The sequence below is a fragment of the Passer montanus genome, unplaced genomic scaffold (genome assembly GCF_014805655.1).
Source record: "Passer montanus isolate IOZ18808 unplaced genomic scaffold, ASM1480565v1 scaffold278, whole genome shotgun sequence".
Lineage (NCBI taxonomy): Eukaryota > Metazoa > Chordata > Aves > Passeriformes > Passeridae > Passer > Passer montanus.
In genome coordinates, this window is record NW_024367461.1 from 93,775 (window position 1) to 116,492 (window position 22,718).

Here is a 22,718-nt window from a genome sequence, read left to right on the forward strand (position 1 = left end):
GCACTGCCAAGCTCCCTGGGCAGCCCCTGCCAAGGCCTGAGCACCCTTTCCATGGGCAAATTCCTGCTGCTGGCCCAGCTGAGCCTGCCCTGGCCCAGCCTGAGGCCGTTCCCTCTGCTCCTGTCCCTGTTCCCTGGCAGCAGAGCTGCTGTCCCCCTGCCTGTCCCCTCCTGCCAGGGACTTGTGCAGAGCCACAAGGACCCCTGAGCCTCCTTTGCTCCAGCCTCAGCCCCTTCCCAGCTCCCTCAGCCCCTCCTGGGGCTCCAGCCCCTTCCCAGCTCCCTCAGCTCCTCCTTGAGCTCCAGCCCTTTCCCCATCTTCATTCCCTTCTGGTTTAGGCTGAAGATGAAAATTTGGAACACTAAAGTCAAGATTGTGGAATGCATCTGATTCATGCTGGAATTACTTTACACACACAAGCTTTAGTGTGACTTTTTAGCAGAGGGCTCATGTGAACAGCTCTGTATGAATTTTTAGTTATGTTGCATTTAATTCTGTTGGTTAAGATCTCATTGAACAGTAAAATGCTTCTCTGTTTATTACACACCAGAATTTTTTTGTGACAAACAGTTTATAGAAAATAAGTCATTGGATATTTTGTGTATGCAGGTGATTTTAAATTACCAGTGTTTAAATGCAGGTTTGTCTTTGTTCAGTAAAGCCCATCTTGTGTGGATTTAAGTAGTCCCAGGATTTCCATCACGTTACCTTTTTCTTTGTCAAACCAACAATTCACTGTGTAACCCCCCTTGGTAGCATTGATTCTCCAGCAGCTTTTTCCAGCTCAGGTGGACACTGTTGTGCTCTGCTGTGTTTTCACAAATGCTCTTTTTCCTCCTAGTGTGTGGACATAACCACAGCCATGAATGACAGAGCAGTGGCCCAGAAAAGGCTCAATGAGAACTCCTTTGACCTGGAGGCCATGTGCATGCTGAACCGGGCACAGGAGCAGGTGAGCTGAGGCCTTTCAGCAGCATTTTGGGGGGCTTGAGGGAAATCTGTGGTTTCCTTTCATGGCAACTGGTTTTTCTCTCCTGTTTAACTTTGGAAACCCAGTTGTGGGCCAGTGTTTCAAAGCTCTAACACTGAGCTTTGATGAGCTCCTTTGTGTATTCCATGTTTGCACCCAGGTCACTCTGAAAAATAGTTTCAAATGTAATTTTCTTTAAATTTTGTAGTAGTTAAGCAGTTACAGACGTAGGTAATTCTTTCCAGAACAGTGGATTCAGCAGTTCTGGGGATAAGGAGACCCTGAACTCACTGGAGTTGGAGCTCAGGTTTCAGGGTGACCATTAGGATGCTCAGATTTTAGGAGCACTTTCATCTGAGTATCACTGAACGCACCAAATACCAACACCACGCTGTGAAGATTCCTGAGGTGCAGAGGGAAGGCTGGGGGTGTTGCTGCTGGTCTCAGTGTGGGTTTTGCCGTTGCAGATCGACGCCTGGGCTCAGTCCAACTCCATCCCCGGGCAGTTCACGGGCAGCACCGGCGCGCAGATCCTGTCCTCGGATGAGCTCACCAACAGCGGGCCCCAGGCGTGGATCCGAAAGGTAGAAGTGACACAGCCACTGCTGTCCCAGCAGTGACCACATTTGACAGCACCACAAGTGCCTTTACCCTGTGGCAGAGCTTGTGCCCAGTGCAGCAGGCTGGGCTCAGTCCCTGTCCCTCGGGGTCACCGGCGAGGTGTGACCGCCGAGACGCAGCCTGCCACTGACAGGACGCTGCTGCTGCTGCTGTGCTGGCAGTGGCACATCCCTCACTGCCTGCCTGGCACTGGCACATGTCAGGCAGGGTTCATCCTGCTGCTGTTTGGCAGCAGCTTTTGGCATTGCCAAAATCCAGCGGCTTTTGGCATCGACTTCAGCAAACCAAGTTCCAAACTGCCCTTGAGTTTGCCTTGGTTCTTTCTGGTTGCTCCTTTGCCTCTCTCTGCATCACCAGGTTTTTCTGGGAGCCAGAGATGTGCAGGATTAAAGCAGGAGTTGCAGTTAATAAGTTCCTTTCGCTGATAGAGTTTAGACACAGTTCCCTCTGGCTGTGGCTGGTTTTGGGGTGTGGTGCGTCCTCCATCCGTGTGTTTGTACATTCAGTTCCTCAGGCTGCACCTTTGCCTGTGAACACTGAGCTGGTGCTCTGGCAGGAAGGAGATCTGAGGAGTTGAAGCAGCATCCACCTTCCAGGCACAAGGAATAAGGAGTTAAGCTGCTCAGTCTGTATCAGCTTGGGTTGGGACACCCTCCAACTGAGAGGTCACATTTGAGGCTTAGGTGGAATTTTCCATAAAAGTTGGTGTCAGCTGAACACAAAAGTCTGGAATTACAATATCCTGAAAATAGAAGCATTTTTTGCCAGGATTCACTAACTTTTATTCCACTTCATGTAGCCAAGCAGTGCAGAGAGCCAGGGAACACAGATTTGAGTCACTGGCCAGATGGGAATCTTCTGGAATCTTGCCAGTGTTAATGCAGAATGTGCATTATAAAGTCTGATTTTAACAACTATGAACATCTGAGATTGTAGCAAAATGCTGCCTTTGATGAAGACAATCCTTGTTCCTGGCAGAAGGAACTGTGAAGCACAGGGATGTGTTGGTGAGGAAGGAGCTTTTCCACAGGGGAGCTTGGGAAGGAGATCAGCAGGGCTGTGAGGGGAGGGTTCTCCCTGTCTGCAGCACCTGGAATGGGTTCCCAAGGCCCTGGAAAGAGAGGAGCTCTGGGCAGCTTGTTCCCAAACCTCCTCCCTGGGGTCTCCTGTGATGGCAGTGACAGGAGGGGCTGCTCACAAGGGTGAAGTGGAAAGGGCCAGGTGTGATTTACCTGTCCTCCAGCTTCACTCTGGGATCTGCTTTAAAGCAGCCCAACTAAACAAACCAAAATAACAGCCAAAAAACCAGACACAAGCCCAGCAAAATGCTTCAAGGGAAGAGAACGGGAGAAGAGTGTGGTCTGTGCTTGTGGACACGACTGCTGCAAGGAACAGAGAAATGTTGGAACATTTTGTTGGATCTGGGCATCAGTGAGGCAGCAGCAGCTCTCCTGCCCTGCCCACAGCTGGGAATGTGCTGTGCTCACACTGCAGGCTCTGGGGCTGGGCACAGAGGAGGCTCCTGCTGGCAGCAGGAGGAGTTGGAGGGTGAGGGAGGCGAGGGCAAAGTCCTCTCCCTGCCCTGGCATTCCTCAGCTGCTCTCCTGCTCTGCCAGGAGGGCCCAGAGCTGCTCAGAAGTGCCCATGCCAGGAATGGTGGGGCTGGGAAAGCCTCACACAGCTTCTTGTGGAGTCCTGCTGTGGCTGCAGGAGGGTTTCACAGGAAGGAGTAGGCACGTGGTTGTGAATCCATGGTCTCTTTCTCAGGGACAGGAGTACAAACCACCCATGAAATGCAAAGTACTGCTTGTGTGTTACTTGGACACCTGAAATTGTGTGGCAATTATCAGTTACTAAGTCAGGCTTGTGCTCCCTTTTGTGCTCCCTTTTTGGGCTAAAATCTGTATCTTAGCATTAAAAAAATCTGGTATTTTTCACTCAGGCCAGGAGTTGGACTTTGATCCTTACGGGTCACTTCCAACTCAGGGTGCTCTGTGTTTCTGTGGTTTTTGTCTGCAAGCAGGGCTGTGGAGGTCCTTGGGGGATGTTGTGTCTGTGAATGAGTGCACATTTCTGGCTGAGGCTGTTTGCTGAAGGCATTTCCCTTGGGAATTTGCCATGGCAGGAGCTGTGACCATCAGCACAGGCTGAGCCTGTGGCAGCCACTCCATTTGAGTCTCAGGAAAGAAGGAATTAGAGCAAGCACAGGCACTGGGTGTGACAGAGGTCACCACAGCACCCGGGAGCTGGAACAGGAGGGTGACTCAGGAGGGCAGCAAGGGACTTGGGGAGTTTGTTTGCTGAGCTCTGTCTTCACTTTGCATTTGGTGGATTTCACCTTTGCTTGTCCTTTCCCAGTGACTCTGGAGGGGTAATGTGCACTCAAACCAGACTCAGAATCTCAGTTTGGGAATTAGGTACTGCAGGGTTTCATGTGCAGCACTGGGGTGGGGGCACTAAGTAGCAATTATGTTCTAATTCCTGGACTAATTCCTGGTGTTTATGTGCAGGGGCCTGAGCAGGGTCCATAAAAGAGTGATGTGGTGTTAGGTTTAAAAAATTTATGAACAATCTTACCTTTCTCTTTGAAAAAGTGGCTTCTGTTTCAGTTTGTCACCATCAGTGTAATCAGTTCACAAATGTGACTCATTTTTTCTGAAGGTTGCTTCTATTTTTATTCCCTTTTTCCTTCCAAACACACTGTGCTGCTGAAGAAATGTCAGAGCAAGTGGTCAAACATTTTTTGTTTTTTCAAGCAAATTCTGTTGAGGTCTGTTTACTCCCCCTTTCCCAGACTCACCCCTTGGTTCTGGATTTATCAGCTCAATTCTGGAGCCTGAACTTGCTCCCAGACCCAGGGCTGTGCTCAGGGGTGGCCCTGGGGAGCTGCTGGGTCACTCAATGTGCTGATCCCTGGGGTGCAGAATGTTCTGGAAAGTGCAAACCTCCCTTCCATTCTTGCAGGCACAGCAGAGCAGAGCTCTCAGGGTGGAAGGGAAGCTGAGCCCTGTGGCTGCCCTCAGCCAGAGCTGGTGTTCCTGCTGGGAACACGGAGCTCTCCTTGGGAGCCAGGCTCAGCTGCAGGGTAGAGCAGCTCTGTGCTCACTAGGGACTGGATCTTGGGAAGGAATTCCTCCCTGGCAGGGTGGGCAGGGCTGGCACAGGGTGCCGCGAGCAGGTGGGGCTGCCCCTGGATCCCTGGCAGTGCCCAAGGCCAGGCTGGACACTGGGACAGTGGGAGGTGTCTCTGCCATGGCAGGGTGGCACTGGATGATCTTTAAGGGCCCTCCTGACCCAGACCAGTCTGGGATTCCATGATTCCATAGGAGGTGAGTTCTGTTGGACTGGCTGCTCTCTCCCAGCCATCCCTTTTCCCCTGCTGTTGTGCAGAAGCTGGGAGCAGCACCTGCAGGTGCTTGTGAGGCATCTGCTGGGCTTCTTCAGCAAGGGATTTCTGCTCCTGTCTGTGGGAAGGATTGGGACTGCTGCTGAAAGAGCCAGAGCATCTTCCAGTTCAGCATCCAGCCCAAATTCTCTTCCTCAGGATCCCTGCAAGGTGCCACAGGGAGCAGATGGTGCCCAGAGCTCCAGGAGTGTTTGGAGCTCGCAGGGATGCCAGGCTGGGATTGTTGGGCTGTGCAGGGCCAGGAGCTGGACTTGGATGGTCCTTGTGGGTCCCTTCCCACTCAGAGATGCTGGGATTTAATGGGAAATTCTGCTGCCTGGCACAAGTTTTTCCCAAGTGATGCTTCCTCCTGGAACTTGGAACTTCCTTGGAGTTCAGCCTTTAGTCCTGCCCTGAACTGCCCCCCCCTGCCTTCAAGGCTTTGTTGTCTTTGCTTCCTAAATTGTTGCTCCAAGGAGTCAGCCTGAATAATCAGCAAGAAAGTTCATTAAAGCTGCTCTAAGCCCTCTGAAGGAGTCAGGTTTTACCTTCTCTTTAAAGCAAGTGCTGACACAAGAATGTGGCTCTTGAGTGTCTCTGTGTTTTGGCAGAATGGAAGTGGGATTTCATGGAATTTAGATCTCAAAATATAAGGAAAAAAGTATCAAATTGTCCGGCAGGCTCCCTCAAATTAAGACCAGTGAATGAAAGAGAATGCTTTTGTAAATAATGAGTTAGTTCTGACAGCAGTAACCAAATGCTCAGAAACCTGGGGCTTCTTGTGTTCCAGCCCTTTTAATTTGTATCTGCAAAGGTCCAGAGCTGCTCAGGAGTTTTTGGGAGAATCACCCTGGGATGGTTTTTAAAATGAGAAGAATTGTGCCTCTTGCTTCCCCACTTCTGTGAACGTTTCTGTTGCCTCTATGGTTTTCAGTGAGTTCCAAACCCAGCACCAGTTTTACCCCCACTCATTAAATCATGGGCTGAGGGAAGCTGTCTGTTACTAAACTACAAAAAAATACAATGTACAGGTGGCATTAGAGGTTTGCATTCACTTTATTATTAATTATTAAAAGGAAAAAAACCTACCAGAATCAAAATGCAGGAACTTTTTCCTTGCTGCAGACCTTTGCCTCCTCAGTGACCTGAGTCCAAGGGGGCTTCTCCTGGCTCCTTTCCCACTGGTACCAGAATTCCTTCCTCTAGCCTTTTAGTGGGAAGCACAAGTATTTGTGTGTTCTGGAACTAAATTATTATTAATAATAGTTATTATTAATAATAATAAACGTGTAAGTCATTGTTGTGCTGGTTCTGTTGGTCACATTGAAGAGTGAGCACAAAGTTCCTGCTGCAGTTCCCCTCCAGGATCCTGAGTTCTCCCACGGAAGGGGTGCTTTAACAAACAGCCCTTTGGAACCTAAAGGAAAAAAAACCCACCAGAATCAAAATGCAGGAACTTTTTCCTTGCTGCAGACCTTTGCCTCCTCAGTGACCTGAGTCCAAGGGGGCTTCTCCTGGCTCCTTTCCCACTGGTACCAGAATTCCTTCCTCTAGGAAGGAAGCACGAGTATTTGTGTGTTCTGGAACTAAATTATTATTAATAATAGTTATTATTAATAATAATAAACGTGTAAGTCATTGTTGTGCTGGTTCTGTTGGTCACGTTGAAGAGTGAGCACAAAGTTCCTGCTGCAGTTCCCCTCCAGGATCCTGAGTTCTCCCACGGAAGGGGTGCTTTAACAAACAGCCCTTTGGAACCTACAACTTCCTAGTTCCAGTTTCTGGAGTTTGTTCAGGCTCTGGCAATTCCTCTGTAGGAGCTCAGGGCTTTGGCCAGGAACAGGATGCTTTGGTTCTGCTCTGTCCTTGCTGCAGCCCTGAGCCAGGACGTGTCCAGGTGTTTGGGAAAGCCGAGTGAGCCCGCAGTGACCTCAGCAGGAGCTTGCGCTGTGTCCTTTGTGAACTGAACACACCCCGTGGTGCTGGAACAGCCAGGGAGCCAAATCCTGCCCTCCAGCAGGAGCCAGCCCAGCTCCAGAGCCTGGAGGGAGCTCCTCTTCCAGGATGTTCCTGGAGAAGACGGGAGGAGGGAGCGGGAACTGAGGGAAGGGCTGTGGATGCTGTGTCTGAGGGGCTGGCTCTGCACCAGCCCCAGCTCTGCTCCTCCTCCAGTGGATCCCTGTGGATCCAGACAGGGATTTCCTGGCCTAGGCAGAGATTGGGACCATTCCTGGCACAGCCTCCAGCAAGGTTTTCCTGTCACACTTCTGCCAGCCTCCAGTGTGGGGGCCGGACACAGACGTGTGTTGGGAATCCCTGAAAAACACCCGGTGTGCCAAAGGAACCCCTGTGGCTTCGCTCCCCGCCGGTGGACAGCAGGCCCCTGGGAGCCCTGGGAATCCAGGGACACGTCAGTGCTGCAGTGTGGCAGCCTGAGCTGAGCTCCAGGAGCTCCCAGGGACGCCCAGGCTGGGATTGCCGCGCTGTCCGTGCAGGGCCAGCTGATGGGTCCCCTCCAGCTCAGGACACGTGTGACTCTGTGAACTCTGGGGAAGTCCCGCTCGTGCAAGCACAGCTCCAGAGGAAGCAGAGCCCCAGAGCTGTGTGGGTGTGCCCGGGCAGCGAGCCAGCCCTGCCCAGCTCCATGGGCACGCCGGGCTCCAGCGAGCGCGGGCAGGCGAGGCAGCTCCTGCTCTGGTGGAAATGCTTGCCTTGCTTCTGGGGTCAGCGGGGGGGCACGAGAGATGATGGTTCACAGAATAACCTGTGAACTTTCACCCCTCTGTATGGAAACTTGTTTCAGGGTCAAATCCTTGTAGCCGCCTTCTTGCCACGGTCAGTGCCAGCCCTACTATTCACAACACTGCGGCCAGCGAGGCCTAGGTACGTAACATTTAAGGAGTTTTTACAGTTCTTTACATCAAAGCAGATGTTTAAACTTTCTGTTGATAAGCTTTCACCGTTTAACAACTTTTGTTAATGCTCATTTGAAAGAATGTGACGACTGCTGCTGCTAAACTTGGGGGGCCAAGCGCCTTTTTCCGTTAAAATAAAGAGAGGGGAAAGCAAAACCTGTTTGTTCCATGTGGAATTTCAGAGTAGAACTTGAATGTGCAACTGCTGTGTAATGAATCAGGTGGGGAGAGGTTTTTTTTTTTAAGATTTAAATCCGCCTAAACAGCCTGTGAATGTCATGACTAAATGTGCTTGTGTTCTGTTGGACGAGGAGGTGCCCCTGGCACAGCTGTGCCGGGATCAGTTCCCACTTCCCGAGCTGAGGAGATCTCTGGGATCAGAGCAGAGTCTTTAGAGCCGGATGGTTGTCGCTTGGTTAAACACATCTGTCTGCCAAGGGTCACTGCCACTTTGGGATCACCTTAGATTTCTCCTAAGTTGTTCTTTTTTGCCAAACATTGATTTGTGTCTCGTGTGTCCGCGTGAATTCCGGGTTCCACGCACTGGTTTGGGCTAAAAATCCACAGAGCTCAGGTGGATTTTTTATTTTATTTTTTTTTTAATTGAGTCTGTGAAAAGTTGTTAGAAACGTTTTTTGGAAGTTCCCACTTCTTACTTAAAATCGCAGCGCTAACTTTAGGCCTTGTTTTACTTCTCTTTTTCTGGATAGGATCAGTTCTTAAGAGCAGCCCCTGTCACTGGAGGAATGGGAGCTCAGCTGATGAGGAAAATGGGCTGGAGAGAAGGAGAAGGGCTTGGAAAGAACAAGGAAGGCAGCGTCGAGCCCATCATGGTGGACTTCAAGACAGATCGAAAAGGTGAGTCCTGCCTCAGAAAAGTCTTGTGGCTTCTCACCTCAGCTGCCTGGGGATGGCAGCAGGAGGTGTTGCCTGGGTGGCTTCACTGGCACATGAACAATTCTGGGATTTTGCCTCAGGTTTGCCCAGGCCTGGGCTCACTCCAAAGCTTTGTCCCTGTGGAAAAGCTGCAGTGGTGGCTCTGGAGAAAGTGGCTGGAGCAGGAGCAGGGATGGAAATGGAATAGTGGGGTCAGTTTTACAGAGGGGTGAGGACAGAGCTGAGAGCCCCAAAGCTGAGCTTTGTGAGTGACTCACACTCAGGGCTTTGGGGCTTCCTTGGGGATTCTGGTCCTTTTTTTGCCCCTCATTTCCCTGCTGTTCATCTCCAGCCTGATCCTGCTGAAGGCATCTCTGCCCATCCTCAGGGCTGGTTCCAGAGGCAGCTTCAGCCTCCACTTGGCCTGGAAACCTCCCCTGTTTTCCGTGGTTTCCTGTCCTTGGCCACTGAGGTTTGTGTGCTGAGTGCTGAGGGAGATTCTCCATCTGAAACACCTCTCCAGGTTCTGACTGCTTTAAATCCAAATTCAGCAGTCAGGATTTCTAATTTAATTATTCTGCTGTGCATGGAACAAAACAACTCCACACTGACTGTGGGACAGATTCCTGCTGTTCTAAAGATTTCTTCTGCAGCAGGAACCTTCAATCCCAGCTCAAAGCAAGGGGTAGAAATACTTAGAATTTTCATTTCAAGGCCTTGGATGGGGCTTGGAGCAGCCTGGGACAGTGGAAGGTGTTCCTGCCATGGGCACTGGGTGGCTTTAAGGTCCCTTCCCACCCAAACCATCCTGGGATTTCAGGACTTGTGTTGGCTTTTGTCACTGCTCAGAATGAGCCTGGAATGACCAAACCCCTCACATGTTTTTCTTTACAACCTTTCTGTGTAAAGAAAGAAATGAAACCCCAAAGGTGGCTGGTGGCAGTGATTGCCAAGGGCTCCTCCTGGCCTGTGGGAGTCACCTGAAACTCCTTCAGACACTGGGCTGGGCTGTGGATTTCCTGGTTGTCAAATACTTCTGCTCATGTGCAGCCTCAGCTGATCCCATAAAAGTCATGCCTGGATGCAGAATTCCCTCTGCTCTTGGGCACCCAGGCCTGTGGGGCAGGGAGATGAGGGGCAGGGGGTGTCCTGCACACAGGCAAACAGGAAACATGATTATAAATTATATATATAACTGTTGGCTTTTGTCACTGCTCTGAATTGAGCTTGGAATGGCCAAATCCCTCACATGTTTTTCTTTACAACCTTTCTGTGTAAAGAAAGAAATGAAACCCCAAAGGTGGCTGGTGGCAGTGATTGCCAAGGGCTCCTCCTGGCCTGTGGGAGTCACCTGAAACTCCTTCAGACACTGGGCTGGGCTGTGGATTTCCTGGTTGTCAAATACTTCTGCTCATGTGCAGCCTCAGCTGATCCCATAAAAGTCATGCCTGGATGCAGAATTCCCTCTGCTCTTGGGCACCCAGGCCTGTGGGGCAGGGAGATGAGGGGCAGGGGGTGTCCTGCACACAGGCAAACAGGAAACATGATTATAAATTATATATATAATACATATTTAGGACAAGGGATTATTTATTTAGGGATTACATACTGGGGACAAGTGGTTTTTCAGACATCCATATTTTGGGTGATTAAATGGGTAAAACACTCCTTTTTTTTAAACATCTGTGCAGAGTTTTAAAGTCCACACTTTTTATCAGGAAGGGTGTTATTAACCCACCACCCAGGTTTGGTTTGAAAGGAATTTATTAGACATTTTTTAACGTAGAAAAAAGTATTTTATTTTCTGAATATTAAAATTTTCATGTTAATAATTATTAAAGTATCTATTTTAATAGATATAAATATAAACCAGCCCCAAATAAAATACAATTCCTGGTCCCAGGAAGTGACTCAGGAGGCTGCAGCTTGTTTGAAATTCCCAGTTGAGGTCCCAGAGCCTGGAGGTGGAGTGTCAGTGACTCAGGAGCAGGGAGAGAGTTTAATGAGGAGGATGAGAATCCCTTGTTAGGTTTGGGTTTAAAATTCTGTGAAGGGGGAAACCCTGAGCCTTTCCTTCAGGGATTGTCTCTGATGGCTTCATGCCCCTTGGAAAGGCCCTGCTTAGGGGTTGCAGGAATATTGGGATGAATATCTGAGGAGGAAAGGATTTTCCTGTAAAGCAAAAGAAACCCAAATGCCACCCAAAAAAAGCTGCAGGAACAGGAAGACACTGGAAGCAATTGCAGTATCTCCCTGTCTTTATTCACCAAAGCCACAGCAGGAAAACCTGAGGTAAGAAACAAAGGAATATTGAAAGGTTGAAGTCTGAGAGTGGCAAAATCCTTGGGGAGAAACTTGAGTTTCTCTGGTGGATTGTCACTGGAATTTCAGACATTTCTGGCAATTCTTCAGTTCATTTCTTGGTCTTGTGAGATTTTCAGGAGAACAATGTTGAGCTTTAGTGTTTGCCAGTGACTCCAGGAGAGCCTGTGCTCCCTGCAGCCCTTTGGGGCTGTTCCACACTCTGCTGCTTTGTTCCCAGGTGGGATGGAGGCCCCAGCTGGGCTGCTGGAACCCTGTGAATTCAGAGAGCACAGGGAATCCGGGGTGTCACTCCTGGCAGGAGGGGACACAGGGACATCTCTGGAGAATGGGAATGGATCACTGTGAGGCAAACTGGAGGCAGGGGTGACTCTGGGCTGCACAGAACAGTAGGAGAATGTTCTTCACTGTCTCCCTTGTTGGTTGTTCCTCCAAAGAGGGCATGGAAAACCAGGTTTCCATGGAAAACCAGGTGTTCTCTGCCTTGTGTGAGACTGCTCCGAGTTTTCTCCTCCTGGGTGCTCCAGAGTCTTCTGGAGCCCTTGGGAAGAATGTGCCAGGTGGAATGATGGAACAAGGTGGAGGGTTGAGAGCTGGGTGGAGCTCCAGGTGTCCCCTGTGATCCCTGTTGGTGCTGTGCTGATGGCTCAGGGGAATGGGGGATGTCAGCGTGCCTGTGTTCCTTGCAGGGCTTGTTGCTGTGGGAGAGAAGGCCCAGAAGAGGTCCGGCCATTACGTGGTGATGAAGGATCTTTCAGGTGAGCTTCTTGTCTGGAATGCTGCAGTTGCCAGAGGCTGGGTGGGCTCTGACCCTGGGGTGTCTGTGTGCCAGGGAAGCACCCGGTGTCTGCGCTGATGGAGATCTGCAACAAGAGGAGGTGGACGCCCCCCGAGTTCGTGCTGGTGGACGACAGTGGGCCTGATCACCGCAAGCATTTCATCTTCAAGGTGGGTCTGGGCTGCCTGCCCCTGTGCTGCTTTCCCTGTGCCAGGGGTGAAATCCATGTTTCTGTTTGATAGAAACACCTCACGGGGCTGGCTGAGGATGGTGGAGCCGTCTCGGTGCTGGAACGTGCAAGTCCTGTTCCTGGAAAGGCCAAACCGAGTCCCTGGAGCACTTTATTCTGGGATCCCAGGGCTGGAGCCCCTCTGGAGCCAGGCTGGGAGAGCTGGGGGTGCTCACCTGGAGGACAGAAGGCTCCAGGGAGACCTCAGAGCTCCCTGCAGGCCCTAAAGGGGCTCCAGCAGAGCTTGAGAGGGACTGGGGACAAGGGCTGGAGGGGCAGGATGCAGGGAGTGGCTTCCCACTGCCAGAGGACAGGGCTGGAAGGGATCTTGGCAATGAGGAATTGTTCCCTGGCAGGGTGGGCAGGCCCTGGCAGAGGGAACCCAGGGCAGCTGTTGCTGCCCCTGAATCCCTGGCAGTGCCCAAGGCCACTGGGGCTTGGAGCACCCTGGGCCAGTGGAAGGTGTCCCTGCCACGGCAGGGCTGGCACTGGATGGGCTGTGAGGTCCCTCCCAACGCCAAGCACGGTGGGACCCCGTGGAATGTCGGTGCTGACAGGCAGCCAGGGGATCTGTGTCCCCAAAAAGGAGCTGCCCAGAGTGTGCCTGGGGCAGCCACGGCCCCCTCGCTAACCCCTGGTTCCCCCGTGCCAGGTGAGAGTCAATGGCAACGAGTACAGGCCCACCTTTGCCAGCCTTAACAAGAAGCACGCGAAAGCCACGGCGGCCACGGCGGCGCTGCAGGCCATGGGACTCGTACCAAAGGAAAGCATGGTCAATACCACCATGTTCAGGAGTGCCTCACACCGCTAAGCTTGGCTTTACTGGGACACTGGTTCTGAGCATTTTACTCTGCACAAGAAATGGTATTTGCCCCTCTCATGTTGTAAATACATCGGCGATTCCCACCTTGTAAAAACTGTACAGACACCCACAGGTTTTTTTCTTTTGTACCATCCAAATGTATTTAAATCATACTTAGTTTTTGGTATGTTTATATTGTTTACATTAGTGATGTAATTATTTCTTAAACGACTAAATCAGACGACAGACTCTGGAGGCATCAGAAATCCAGACCCTTGGCAGAAGCTCCTGCAGTTCCTCTCCTGTCAGAGCGTTGACCCTTTGATACAGTTTTCTAGTGGCTGCAGAGTTCCCTGGGCTCGGGGGGGTGCTGGGGACACCCGGGGGCCGTGCCCGGGCTCTGCCCCTCGGTGCCACCTGTGCCCAGGAGCGCCGGAGGGACGCGGAGCTCGGACAGCACCCGGGCCAGGCTGGCCCCAGGGGGGAGCCTGGGGCTGCTCTTCCCAACCAGTGAATCCACTGCCTGATGCTGATCGTACGGATTTGTGGTTCATGTGAATTTTAAACTCTTTAACAGATCTACAACTGGATTTGGGGGGAGGGAGGGGGTAGAATGACGCTTCAATTGTTGTACCCAACTTGGTCAATAAAGCAGCACAAGTTCATAATCTTCACCCCTGGTCAGTAAACAGTAATTCCAGCGGATGCCAAGGCAGGAAACAGGAATTCAAACACGCCAAAATGCCTTCTGCAAGAAACACACACGATACAGAAGTGGCTTTGTGAGGATTCCCAACAGCCATTGGGATGGCAGGAGCAGGTCTGGTTGGTTGTGTTTGCTTTGAACTTCTACAAAATAATTCCTTGGGATGAAATGTTCCCATAAGGATCCTCTGCCCTCAAGGAGCCTGATCCAGAGTTTGGGCAGTTGGACAGCAGAGAGGATGTAGAAAGCTTTTCCTGCTTTTATTTTATTTTTTATTTAAGAAGCATTAATCTTTGATCTGTGTGCACAGGGGATTGGAAGGGGCAGTGCACCCTCCCTGAGGGATCTGAGTTAGGAGCAGGCTGCCAGGATTTCTGCACTGGGGTCGTTCAGGTGCTTGTCCCAGACATGTCTTTGTGAGGTGTGAACCTGAGCTGGGTTTGGGGACAGGACAAACCCAGCCAGGCTGCTCAGCCCTCCTGTGAGGGACCCTTTGGCCATGGGTGCATGGAGCTGAGGAATTCCTGGTACCTGGAGCCGTGTGGATCTGTCAGTGTCACAGAACGTGGAGTCTCCTTGCTCTGCAGGGACAAGGGTTGGTATTTCCTGTGCAGCAGGGACTTGGGGTTGGTTTGGGGACAGAAGAGCCCCAAAAAAGAAAAATTCTGTCCAAGCGCTCCGAAAATGCTTCAGTTGATCTTCATTTCATGGACGTTGTTGTCTTGAATTAAACTTTTTTCCCTTTGGCATCTCGCCTTCGGTCTCTGACTAAATGTGTGGAGCTTGTCCTGGGAACTGCTGGGGAGGTGTGAAATCCCAGGAAACCTGGGAGGAGGCACCCGGGGGGCTGGGGGTGCCTGGCTCCACCCCGGGGCTGGGAGCAGTGGCTTGGCAGAGCTCAGACTCGCAGAGGATTCTCTCCAGTCCATGCTCTCTGCAGCTCAAGCTTCACAGCTGGACACGATCAAATTTGGGAATGTACAACCCCCATAACTTGTTTACTTTTTTCTATATCCCTGTTTCCCATGCCTAAGGTAAAGACCTGAGTTCTCTCCCCTCAGCAGAGAAATCCAGTCCCACTAAAAACTCCATTTATAAAATACTCAGAAAGGTCTGGGTTTCATGGCTTAAAGGTGGGGGGCTGTGTGTTCCTTGGAATCCCATATCCTCCTGGAACAGCCCTGCATCCCAGAGCTGGGAGCAGCTGGCCTTTGCTCCTGGGGCTCTCAGGTCACAGCAGTTCTGTAAAGCTGTGATTAATCACCAGGAATTCCAGCAGAGCTGCAGCCCTGCTGGATCCCTGGGGCAGGACACAGTCTGGAGGCAGAGGAAGCTTTTGCTGGCTCTGGGGCTGCTCCATGTTCCATGTGCAGGGCTTTGCTTAGTGATCCCAGACCCTGGGGGCACCAGCAGGGAAAACTGAGCTTTGCTGCCCACAGCTTCATTTCCAGTAAGAAACATCAGATTATGTGTGTAAGAAACACCATAAATATGGCTGGAGAGCACAAACACGAGTTGGTTCCACTTCCCATTGAGCTGTGGCATTCCCTGCTGCAGGAATGGGCTCAGCCAAGAGTTGTGGAAAAGTGACACACTTCCCAAAAGCGTGGGACCCCTCTACCTGCAGGGAAATGCTCAGAGCACCTGGTCAGACCCTGCTCCTCTTCCTCTGTCTCTGTGATCCATGGATTCTCTGGGGCTGGCACAGCTGTGCCAGCCCAGGCAGTGCCAGCTGTGCCCCATGGCCACCTTGTCCCCAGCCCAGAGCACTCAGTGCCACCTGCAGGGGACACCTGCAGGGATGGGCACTGCCAAGCTCCCTGGGCAGCCCCTGCCGAGGCCTGAGCACCCTTTCCATGGGCAAATTCCTGCTGCTGGCCCAGCTGAGCCTGCCCTGGCCCAGCCTGAGGCCGTTCCCTCTGCTCCTGTCCCTGTTCCCTGGCAGCAGAGCCCGACCCCCCCGGCTGTGCCCTCCTGGCAGGGACTTGTGCAGAGCCACAAGGGCCCCTGAGCCTCCTTTGCTCCAGCCTCAGCAGGAGCAGAAATTCCATGCTTGGAACAGAAGGTGCGTGTGTGTGGGGAACAGTGACCTGCCAGGGGCAAACCAGACCAATAAAACCACGTTTTATTTAAAAAACACTTTCTACAATAAAAAAGGAGATGTCCAAGGCCTTTCCCCTCCTTTCCTTCAAAGGCCTTGGAAGTGTTCCTGTGCAGCAGCTCTGTGGGCTGTCCCTCCTGCCCTGCCCCAAGCCCAGCACCTGCAGTCCTGCGAGGGAGTGTCCTGCTCCAGGAGCAGCAGCATTCCTAGACCTTCCACGTGTAGGCGTAATCCTTCATCTCCAGCAGGCGGAGGGAGGATTTTCCCAGAGTCGGACACTGGCTCAGCTGCTCCAGAGTCTTGGGATGCAGCCCGCAGGCAGGCAGGTCCTGCTGCACATCCTCCTGCGGAGGGCACACACGCAGTGAGGGCCCTGCCCGCAGCTCCAGCAAGCCCTGGGAGCCCCGGGGGCTGCGGGCGGTGCTCCGGGGCCAGGGAAGCAGGGAAGGTTCCGGGCAGGCTGTGCGCTCACCTGGGGCGGGGCCGGGCGGGTGTTGAAGGCGGCGCTGGGCTCGTGGAGGCTGAGCAGGGCGCGGAAGGAGCCGCGCTGCGCCGGGCCCAGCAGCAGCGTCAGGGCGTGCAGGGCGTGCGGCAGCACCGGCCCCAGCAGCTCCAGGCTGAAGGCGTCCTCAAAGCCCCCCGGCACCCGGGCGCGGCCGCTGGCAGTGCGAGCCTGAGGGCGGAGCAGCGCGGTCAGTGCTGCACACACCGCAGGCAGCCGGGAGGAGCTCTCACCGGCTCCGACACCACTGAGAACAAACAGCTTCCCAGTATTGTCCACTCCCTGTGCAGTGCAGGAGGTGTTACTGTCCCTACAATCCTAAAATGTACCCCCTGGACTGCAGGAATGCTGTAGGGGTTGGGAAAGAAAGTGCACAAGACCAGGATGAGCTTCTCTGGTGGAACACGTGGATCCTGTTCTTACTAGGAAGAAAATTGGGTTAGCTATTGGGAAAAAATTCTTTGCTGTAGGGTGAGGAAAGCCTGGCTGCCCCTGGATCCCTGGAAGTTTCCAAGGCCAGGCTGGACAAGGCTTGGGACAACCTGGGATAGTGGAAGGTGTCCCTGGCCATGGCAGGGCTGGGATGATCCTGAAGGTCCCTCCCAATCCAAACCATTCCTTGCAGGAACAGAAGGTGACCTGTGGCTCAGGGGCTCCTCGTGCAAGGGGCTGGGATGGTCTGAGATCCTGTAAGATCTGAGAAGAATCTTAACAACCATCTTCCCTCTGGGCAGCTCTGCACAGCCTCCTGTCCCTCGGGAGGTGAGGGAAGGCAACGCTGGGATGCCAGTTCAGTGCAGGGATGTGTCGCAGGGATTTAGGAACAGGCTGTGCCTGCAGACAAAAGGCTTTAGCCACAAAAATCCCGCTGGGTGCCTGAGGGAAATGACACCGAGCCAGGATCTGATTCCCTGGGTAAGGAACAGCTTCCTCCCCCTCCCGGAGCCGGCTGTGTCCCTCACCTTGAGCGTCTGCATGGTCCCGCCCCGGAAAGCCACCGGGGACAGCAGCGTGGGGGGCAGCCCCGCCTGCGGCCCCGCCACCGCCACCAGGCTGCGGCAGCTGATCAGGAAATTGAGCAGCCTGAAGGTGTGGCTGCCTCTCACCAGCACCAGCGACTCGGGCCTGTGGTCCACCTGCACCTCGTGCTTCTCCTTGCGCCTGGGGAGCCCAGTCAAGGGAAAACCACGTGGCAAAAAGCTGGAGATATGAGCACCCCCACACTCCATCTGACCAAAATCCCCAAAAACAAACCCCACCCAGCTTTGCACCCACCCAGATCTGCTCTTCAGGTATTAAGCAGCATCTTCAAATCCTAGAAATACTTGCAAAGTGACTAAAAAGAAAATGCAGCGTCTCATAACATGCAGGAACGTGAGGATTCGTATTTGGAAAACAGTTCTCAAAAACTTCTACAGAACTGTAAGAGCTGCAGGGTTTCCCAGTGTCACACATCTGGAAGATCAAAGGAAGGATACAGTTGGATAGAAACAGTGTCTGGTTTCTTCACCTTGTCTTGGACTCCCATCTCCTCAAGCCAAGAGAAGCTTCCATCATCATCATCATCGCTGGGAGCTCGTTCCCTGGAGACAGAGGATCAGTGTTAGGAGGGCAGTGCCTCTGAGGAAGGTTTTCCAAATAGACTGGCCAGGAGCCTGGAGATGCCCCTGAATTCCAGCACTGCAGAAATGTGGGAAATGAAAAGATAGAAACTTCCACAGATTTGGGAGGGTTTGATCTGCAGCCTTGGAAGGAGTTGGATTGATGTAAAAATAAAGTACATTATTAAGGAGAATAACAGACATTAAGAACAAAGAACAGACATTAAGTAGAAAAACCATAAACTTATTTTCCATAGTTGTAAGTAAGAATATGCCTTAAGTGAGTGAGAAACTGTATTGATAAAATGGCAAAGGGTTTATAATGTAAGGGTGAGGTTGCACAGAGTAACTAAGAGTTTAGAAGTTATAACAGAAGCACGTCTGTGTGTGTGTGTGAGTTAGAAACACACTGGATTAAAGTATCCACAGGGCAGCAGAAGTAAGTAAAGGTGATAGGGTGGAAATGCAAAATAAACCCTGTGGCAACTGTCTGTTGGGCTGGAAAGTTCTATATTGCCTTCTAAAGAAGAAACTTGTGACTAGTTTGAGCTAAGGCCAAATGCTTGCTCCTCTAAAATCTCATGGCTTCTGAGGTGGTGTTATTGAATTGGCACCGGTCCCATCCCTTTGTGACAGTGACACACAACATCATTACTCACCCCGCATCCTCCTCACCGCTGCCCCCTCCGCGCCCCTCCGCGCTCTCTGCTTCCGAACTCTCCTCGGAGCCCTTCTGCCTCCTGGCTCTGCTCTCCTCCAGCAGAGGCAGGGAGAACTCTATGCCTGGCGCGGGGGAGAGGCAGCAGTGAAGGGCGGGCAGCGTGCCAGCCCTGCCCTGCCCCGTGCCCTGCCCGTGCCCTTACCCTCGCTGCGCATGGCCTGGCGCAGGCCGCGCGTGGTGGGCGCCAGGGCGGCCGTGGGCACGGCGCTGCCCGCCAGCCCCGCGGCGCGGAACAGCACCGAGAACTGCGCCGCGCACACGTAGAAGAACGGGCACAGCCGCGCCCGCAGCAGGTTGTACAGGGAGGTGAAGCTCACCGACCTGCCGGGGAGACACACACAGCATGGCGTTGTCATCTTACTGCAAAGGTTTTGTACCTTCTTGGTGATTTTGGGCAGCTCCTCGCAGCACCGACTCCTCCTCCGCACACCCAACAAACTCCATCAACCTTCCCGACCAGCCAACCTACTCTGTTACAATACCCACCCTAAATGGATCTAGCTGTGGCCTAATAAGGGCAGGGCTGTTCCTAATTCTTGATAATCAGCTGTAACTTCTCAGGGGTGAGGTTGCCTTCAGTACTGTCTCTATTTTCCTGCATTACACCCATCTGCAGCGCCATAACAGCTGCAGGGTTTTCTGGTGTCACACATCTGGAGAGAAAAGGAAGGAGCACAGCTGGCAGTGCTCCCTGATGTGCTGGAGAGGGAATGTGGATAAGGCATGGAGGGGCAGGGACACAGGGAATGGCTCCCAGTGCCAGAGGGCTGGGATGGATGGGATCTTAGCAATGAGGAATTGTTCCCTGGCAGGGTGGGCAGGGGCTGGGATGGAATTCCCAGAGCAGCTGGGGCTGCCCCTGGATCCCTGGCAGTGCCCAGGGCCAGGCTGGACACTGGGGCTGGAGCAGCCTGGCACAGGGGAAGGTGCCCCCCTGAAATGCAATGATCCTTAAGCTCCCTCCCAACCCAAACCACGCCACGACCCTGTGATTCATTAAAACCTCCTTGCCCCACCCTGACCCAGCCCGCCAGCAACCTGGCTGCGCTTACCAGTCACTCATGAGCACCTGCTGCAGGGCCTCGTCCTGCGCCCAGGGACAGGCCTTGCCAGCCATCCTCCTGTCGGCCCCGAGGCGGGGGAACAGCGGCAGCCAGGGCAGCGAGGGGTGCAGCCAGTAGACCAGGCTCTGCTGGAAGGCGCAGCGCAGCTCCGAGCACAGCCGCGGCTCCTGCGGGGCGCACAGGGTTGGAGGGGCGCGGCAGAGGCCGGGCAGGGCAGGGCAGGGGCAGGGCAGGGCTGCGGCCCCCGCCCGGAGCTCACCTGCACGCTCGGGGGCAGCGCGGCTCCGGCCGCTCTGCAGTGCTGGGCCACCCCCTGCGCCTCCTCCTGGCCCTTCAGGTGCTCCGCCCAGCTGAAGGGCTGGGAGGACATGAAGAGAACCCGAGTTTTGATGCTCCAGTCCGCGGGGAATTCCTGTCTTGGCGAGGAGGGAGCTTTGGGTACAGCAGGAGGCGAGTGAAGGTCCTGAGCAAGCAGAAACAGCATCCGTTAACACGCAGAAAATTAAACCTGTTCACAGGCTGACAGCTATTATTTTATATATTATTATTTATTTTAGCACTATTTTATAATTATATAATTATTTTATAATTATATTATCTATTATATTCTATTATTTATTATATTACTATTTCTATCTTATTTTATACATTATTATTTTGCTCCTTTCACTCAGTACCAGATCCTAACAGAAACACTCCATTCCACTGCCTATAAAACCACAAGAGAGTGCTTGCACTCATCAGTCCTTCCAACAGTATAAGCTAGGAACAAATAAAAAGATAAACATTAAAGCAAAAAAGCACTGAGGCTGGTGTTTATGAAGACAAGGATTTCCATGCCAAAATGGTTATTTTATTTCATCCTCTCCTGGTGACTATAAGGTCACATGCCGAAAAAAGCCCTGGGCACCTCCAAGTTTGTTCTCTTTTTTCTATCCTTCTAATTTAGTTTGAACTTCAGTTTCTGTACCTAGAACAACATTAGAGAATATCTATGGAAACTCTGTTTCAATTTCAAGGGCTGGGTTTCAGGAATTCTTGCTTTCCTACGTGCCTGATGAAGTGCTCCATTTCTGTAGCTGAAAACCAGACTGCAGGAGGTCTGTCTGGTGAAGAACATCCTCATCTCAACTACATTTAAAACTAAGAAACAGTAAAATTATAGTTAGGAAAACTGAAAGACAACAACTTCTGTCCATGGAACTACAACAGCAGTGAGGTCAGGCAGAGGGCTGGGTTTAAGAGACTGTCACCAGAACAGGAAACATCAAGAAATTCCCTTGAATACTGACATTTCAGTACAATCTTTCATGCAGAGATGGGCCACCAAATACCAAGTGAAACAGTTTCAGCTTTCCCTGTGCCCTGAGAACAGCTGGAATGTTTTCAGCAGCGTGTGCTGTTCATACCTGGCTGAGGGCGAGGATGTCAGAACTTTCAGCAGGCTCCGCTCTCCCGGGAGCCTTCTCCTCAGAGGCCGGCTCTAAAAACTGAATGAAGAAGCAGCATAAGGCACAGCACAAAGGAAACACCGGGCTGATCATTTTAAAAACCGCCTTTGCAGTGCCATTTCCCGAGTCACCCTCAGCACCCCGGGCTGCACACAAACCCCGCTCGGGGCGAGCACAAGACCCGCACCCAGCACAGAGCAACACCCGAGCATGGCAGGGCCTTGGAGGAGCCGGGGGCTGCATCGGAAAGGGGCTGAGGGCGAGGGCTGAGGGTGACGGCGATGGCTGAGGGCTGAGAGCTCAGGGCAATGGCTGAGGGCTGAGAGCGGAGGACCGCGCTGCTGGGGCTCGGTCTCACCTGCCAGAAGGGCGCTGCCGATGGATCCCCGCCCGCCGGGGCCGCTGCCGGAGGCTGAGGGGCGGCCGCCGCCCGCCGCGGAGCATTATCCAGGCTGGAGAAGGGGTTGCGGCGCCGGGCGGCCGCGGAGCCCCGCGGGGCCGGGGCGGCGGCGGCTTCCGCGGCGGCGGCGGGGTCGCTCCTCCGCCCGGGACGTTTGCGCTTCAGCCGCAGCAGCGCCGGCGGCTTCTTGAAGCCGGGCGAGTGCCCGGGCTCGGCAGGGGCGGCCATGGCCGAGCGGGGCCCGGAGGAGCCGCGCTCCCGTCTTGGCGCCAAAGAGCGCCCGCTCCGCCCCGGGGCGGCACTGAGGGAGCGGCGCCGCCATTGCTGCCGCCCTCAGGGGCTCTGAGGGGAGCGCGGCTCCCGCCAGCCCCGCTCCGCCCGCACGGGCCACACCAACACGGAGCACAAAGACAGACGGCGCTGAAATTGTGTCCGTGCCCTGCCAAATGCACCCGGACAGCGGCCCCAAGGGGTGGGCTCGGCTGCATCGCCACACGGCTGCTCCAGGGTTAAATCCCTTGTGCTGATACCGGGGCCGGGGGTGCGCGATGGGACACGAAACACACGGGGTTCAGCCTCTCGGGAGAAATAAACGAGTGTTTTATGCTATTAGGGAGAGAAAATCACTTTCGATAGCACTCGTCTGTTCTACATGGAGTTCAAAAGGCATGACAAATACTAGAAAAGTATTAGAAATATATGTGGTTGAAAAGGCATAAAGAGGTAGTCAGGAGCAAAAATTTTACTGAGAAGAGATTTAATAAAAGAAAACCGATACTATTAAAAGATCTTCCATCTGCAGTTTTCTCTCTGTTTGTGCTTGGTTTTTTAAACTTTTAATAACTTACTTAATCTGCTTTATTGTGGAAATATGGAAGCAAACCTGAGCACCATCAGGATAAAAACCAGCAGCTGGCTCCAAGGCTTCCCAATGGCTGTGGAGCTCCCGGAGGACTCACACGCTTCAGCCGCGCACAAAAGCACCTCTCCTTTCCCAGGCTGCATGGCAGCACACACGGAGTCAAATCAGAGTTCCTCCTGATTTCCTTGGCTTGCCCTGCATCCTTTATCCAGAACCTCCTCTGGGAGCGGTGAGTGGGAGGAGACAGATGCAGTGTGGCTCTGGATCATCTCTTTCCTGCTGGCCTAGGGACTCTGTGCTGTTGGATTTTGGGCAAGGGAGCAAGGGGACACTTGTCTGTCCCTGTGGACAGAAGAAATGAGTGAACACCCAGTCCCAAATGCTCATGTGGGATTTGACTTCTTTCAGTGAT

The 22,718-nt window shown here is 52.9% G+C and overlaps 2 protein-coding genes across 3 annotated transcripts in view; one reads left to right on the top strand and one right to left on the bottom strand.

Moving 5' to 3' along the window:
* Positions 1-14,353, top strand: part of LOC120504002 (protein SON-like) — a 37,710-nt gene extending 23,357 nt beyond the window's left edge. Inside the window, exons 7-13 of one of the 2 annotated variants that reach the window (XR_005627898.1) lie at positions 842-952; positions 1,438-1,554; positions 7,780-7,859; positions 8,602-8,749; positions 11,779-11,847; positions 11,922-12,037; positions 12,749-14,353. Coding sequence is in view for 1 of the 2 variants with exons in the window: in XM_039713087.1 (XP_039569021.1) it covers positions 842-952; positions 1,438-1,554; positions 8,602-8,749; positions 11,779-11,847; positions 11,922-12,037; positions 12,749-12,907 (720 nt within the window). In the remaining variant the exon portion in view is untranslated. The remainder of the gene's footprint in view (positions 1-841; positions 953-1,437; positions 1,555-7,779; positions 7,860-8,601; positions 8,750-11,778; positions 11,848-11,921; positions 12,038-12,748) is intronic. The other variant, XM_039713087.1, reaches the window with a different exon arrangement.
* A 1,273-nt stretch (positions 14,354-15,626) lies between these two features.
* Positions 15,627-21,821, bottom strand: DONSON (DNA replication fork stabilization factor DONSON). The gene is made up of 10 exons (XM_039713088.1): positions 21,403-21,821; positions 21,003-21,083; positions 19,853-20,056; positions 19,582-19,760; positions 18,672-18,850; positions 18,468-18,591; positions 17,686-17,790; positions 17,170-17,368; positions 16,178-16,378; positions 15,627-16,049 (listed from the first exon to the last, which is right to left on the bottom strand). The coding sequence occupies exons 1-10, from the start codon at positions 21,670-21,672 to the stop codon at positions 15,912-15,914; spliced, it is 1,680 nt and encodes a 559-aa protein (XP_039569022.1). The 5' UTR covers positions 21,673-21,821; the 3' UTR covers positions 15,627-15,911.
* Between the last annotated feature and the right edge of the window lie 897 nt (positions 21,822-22,718).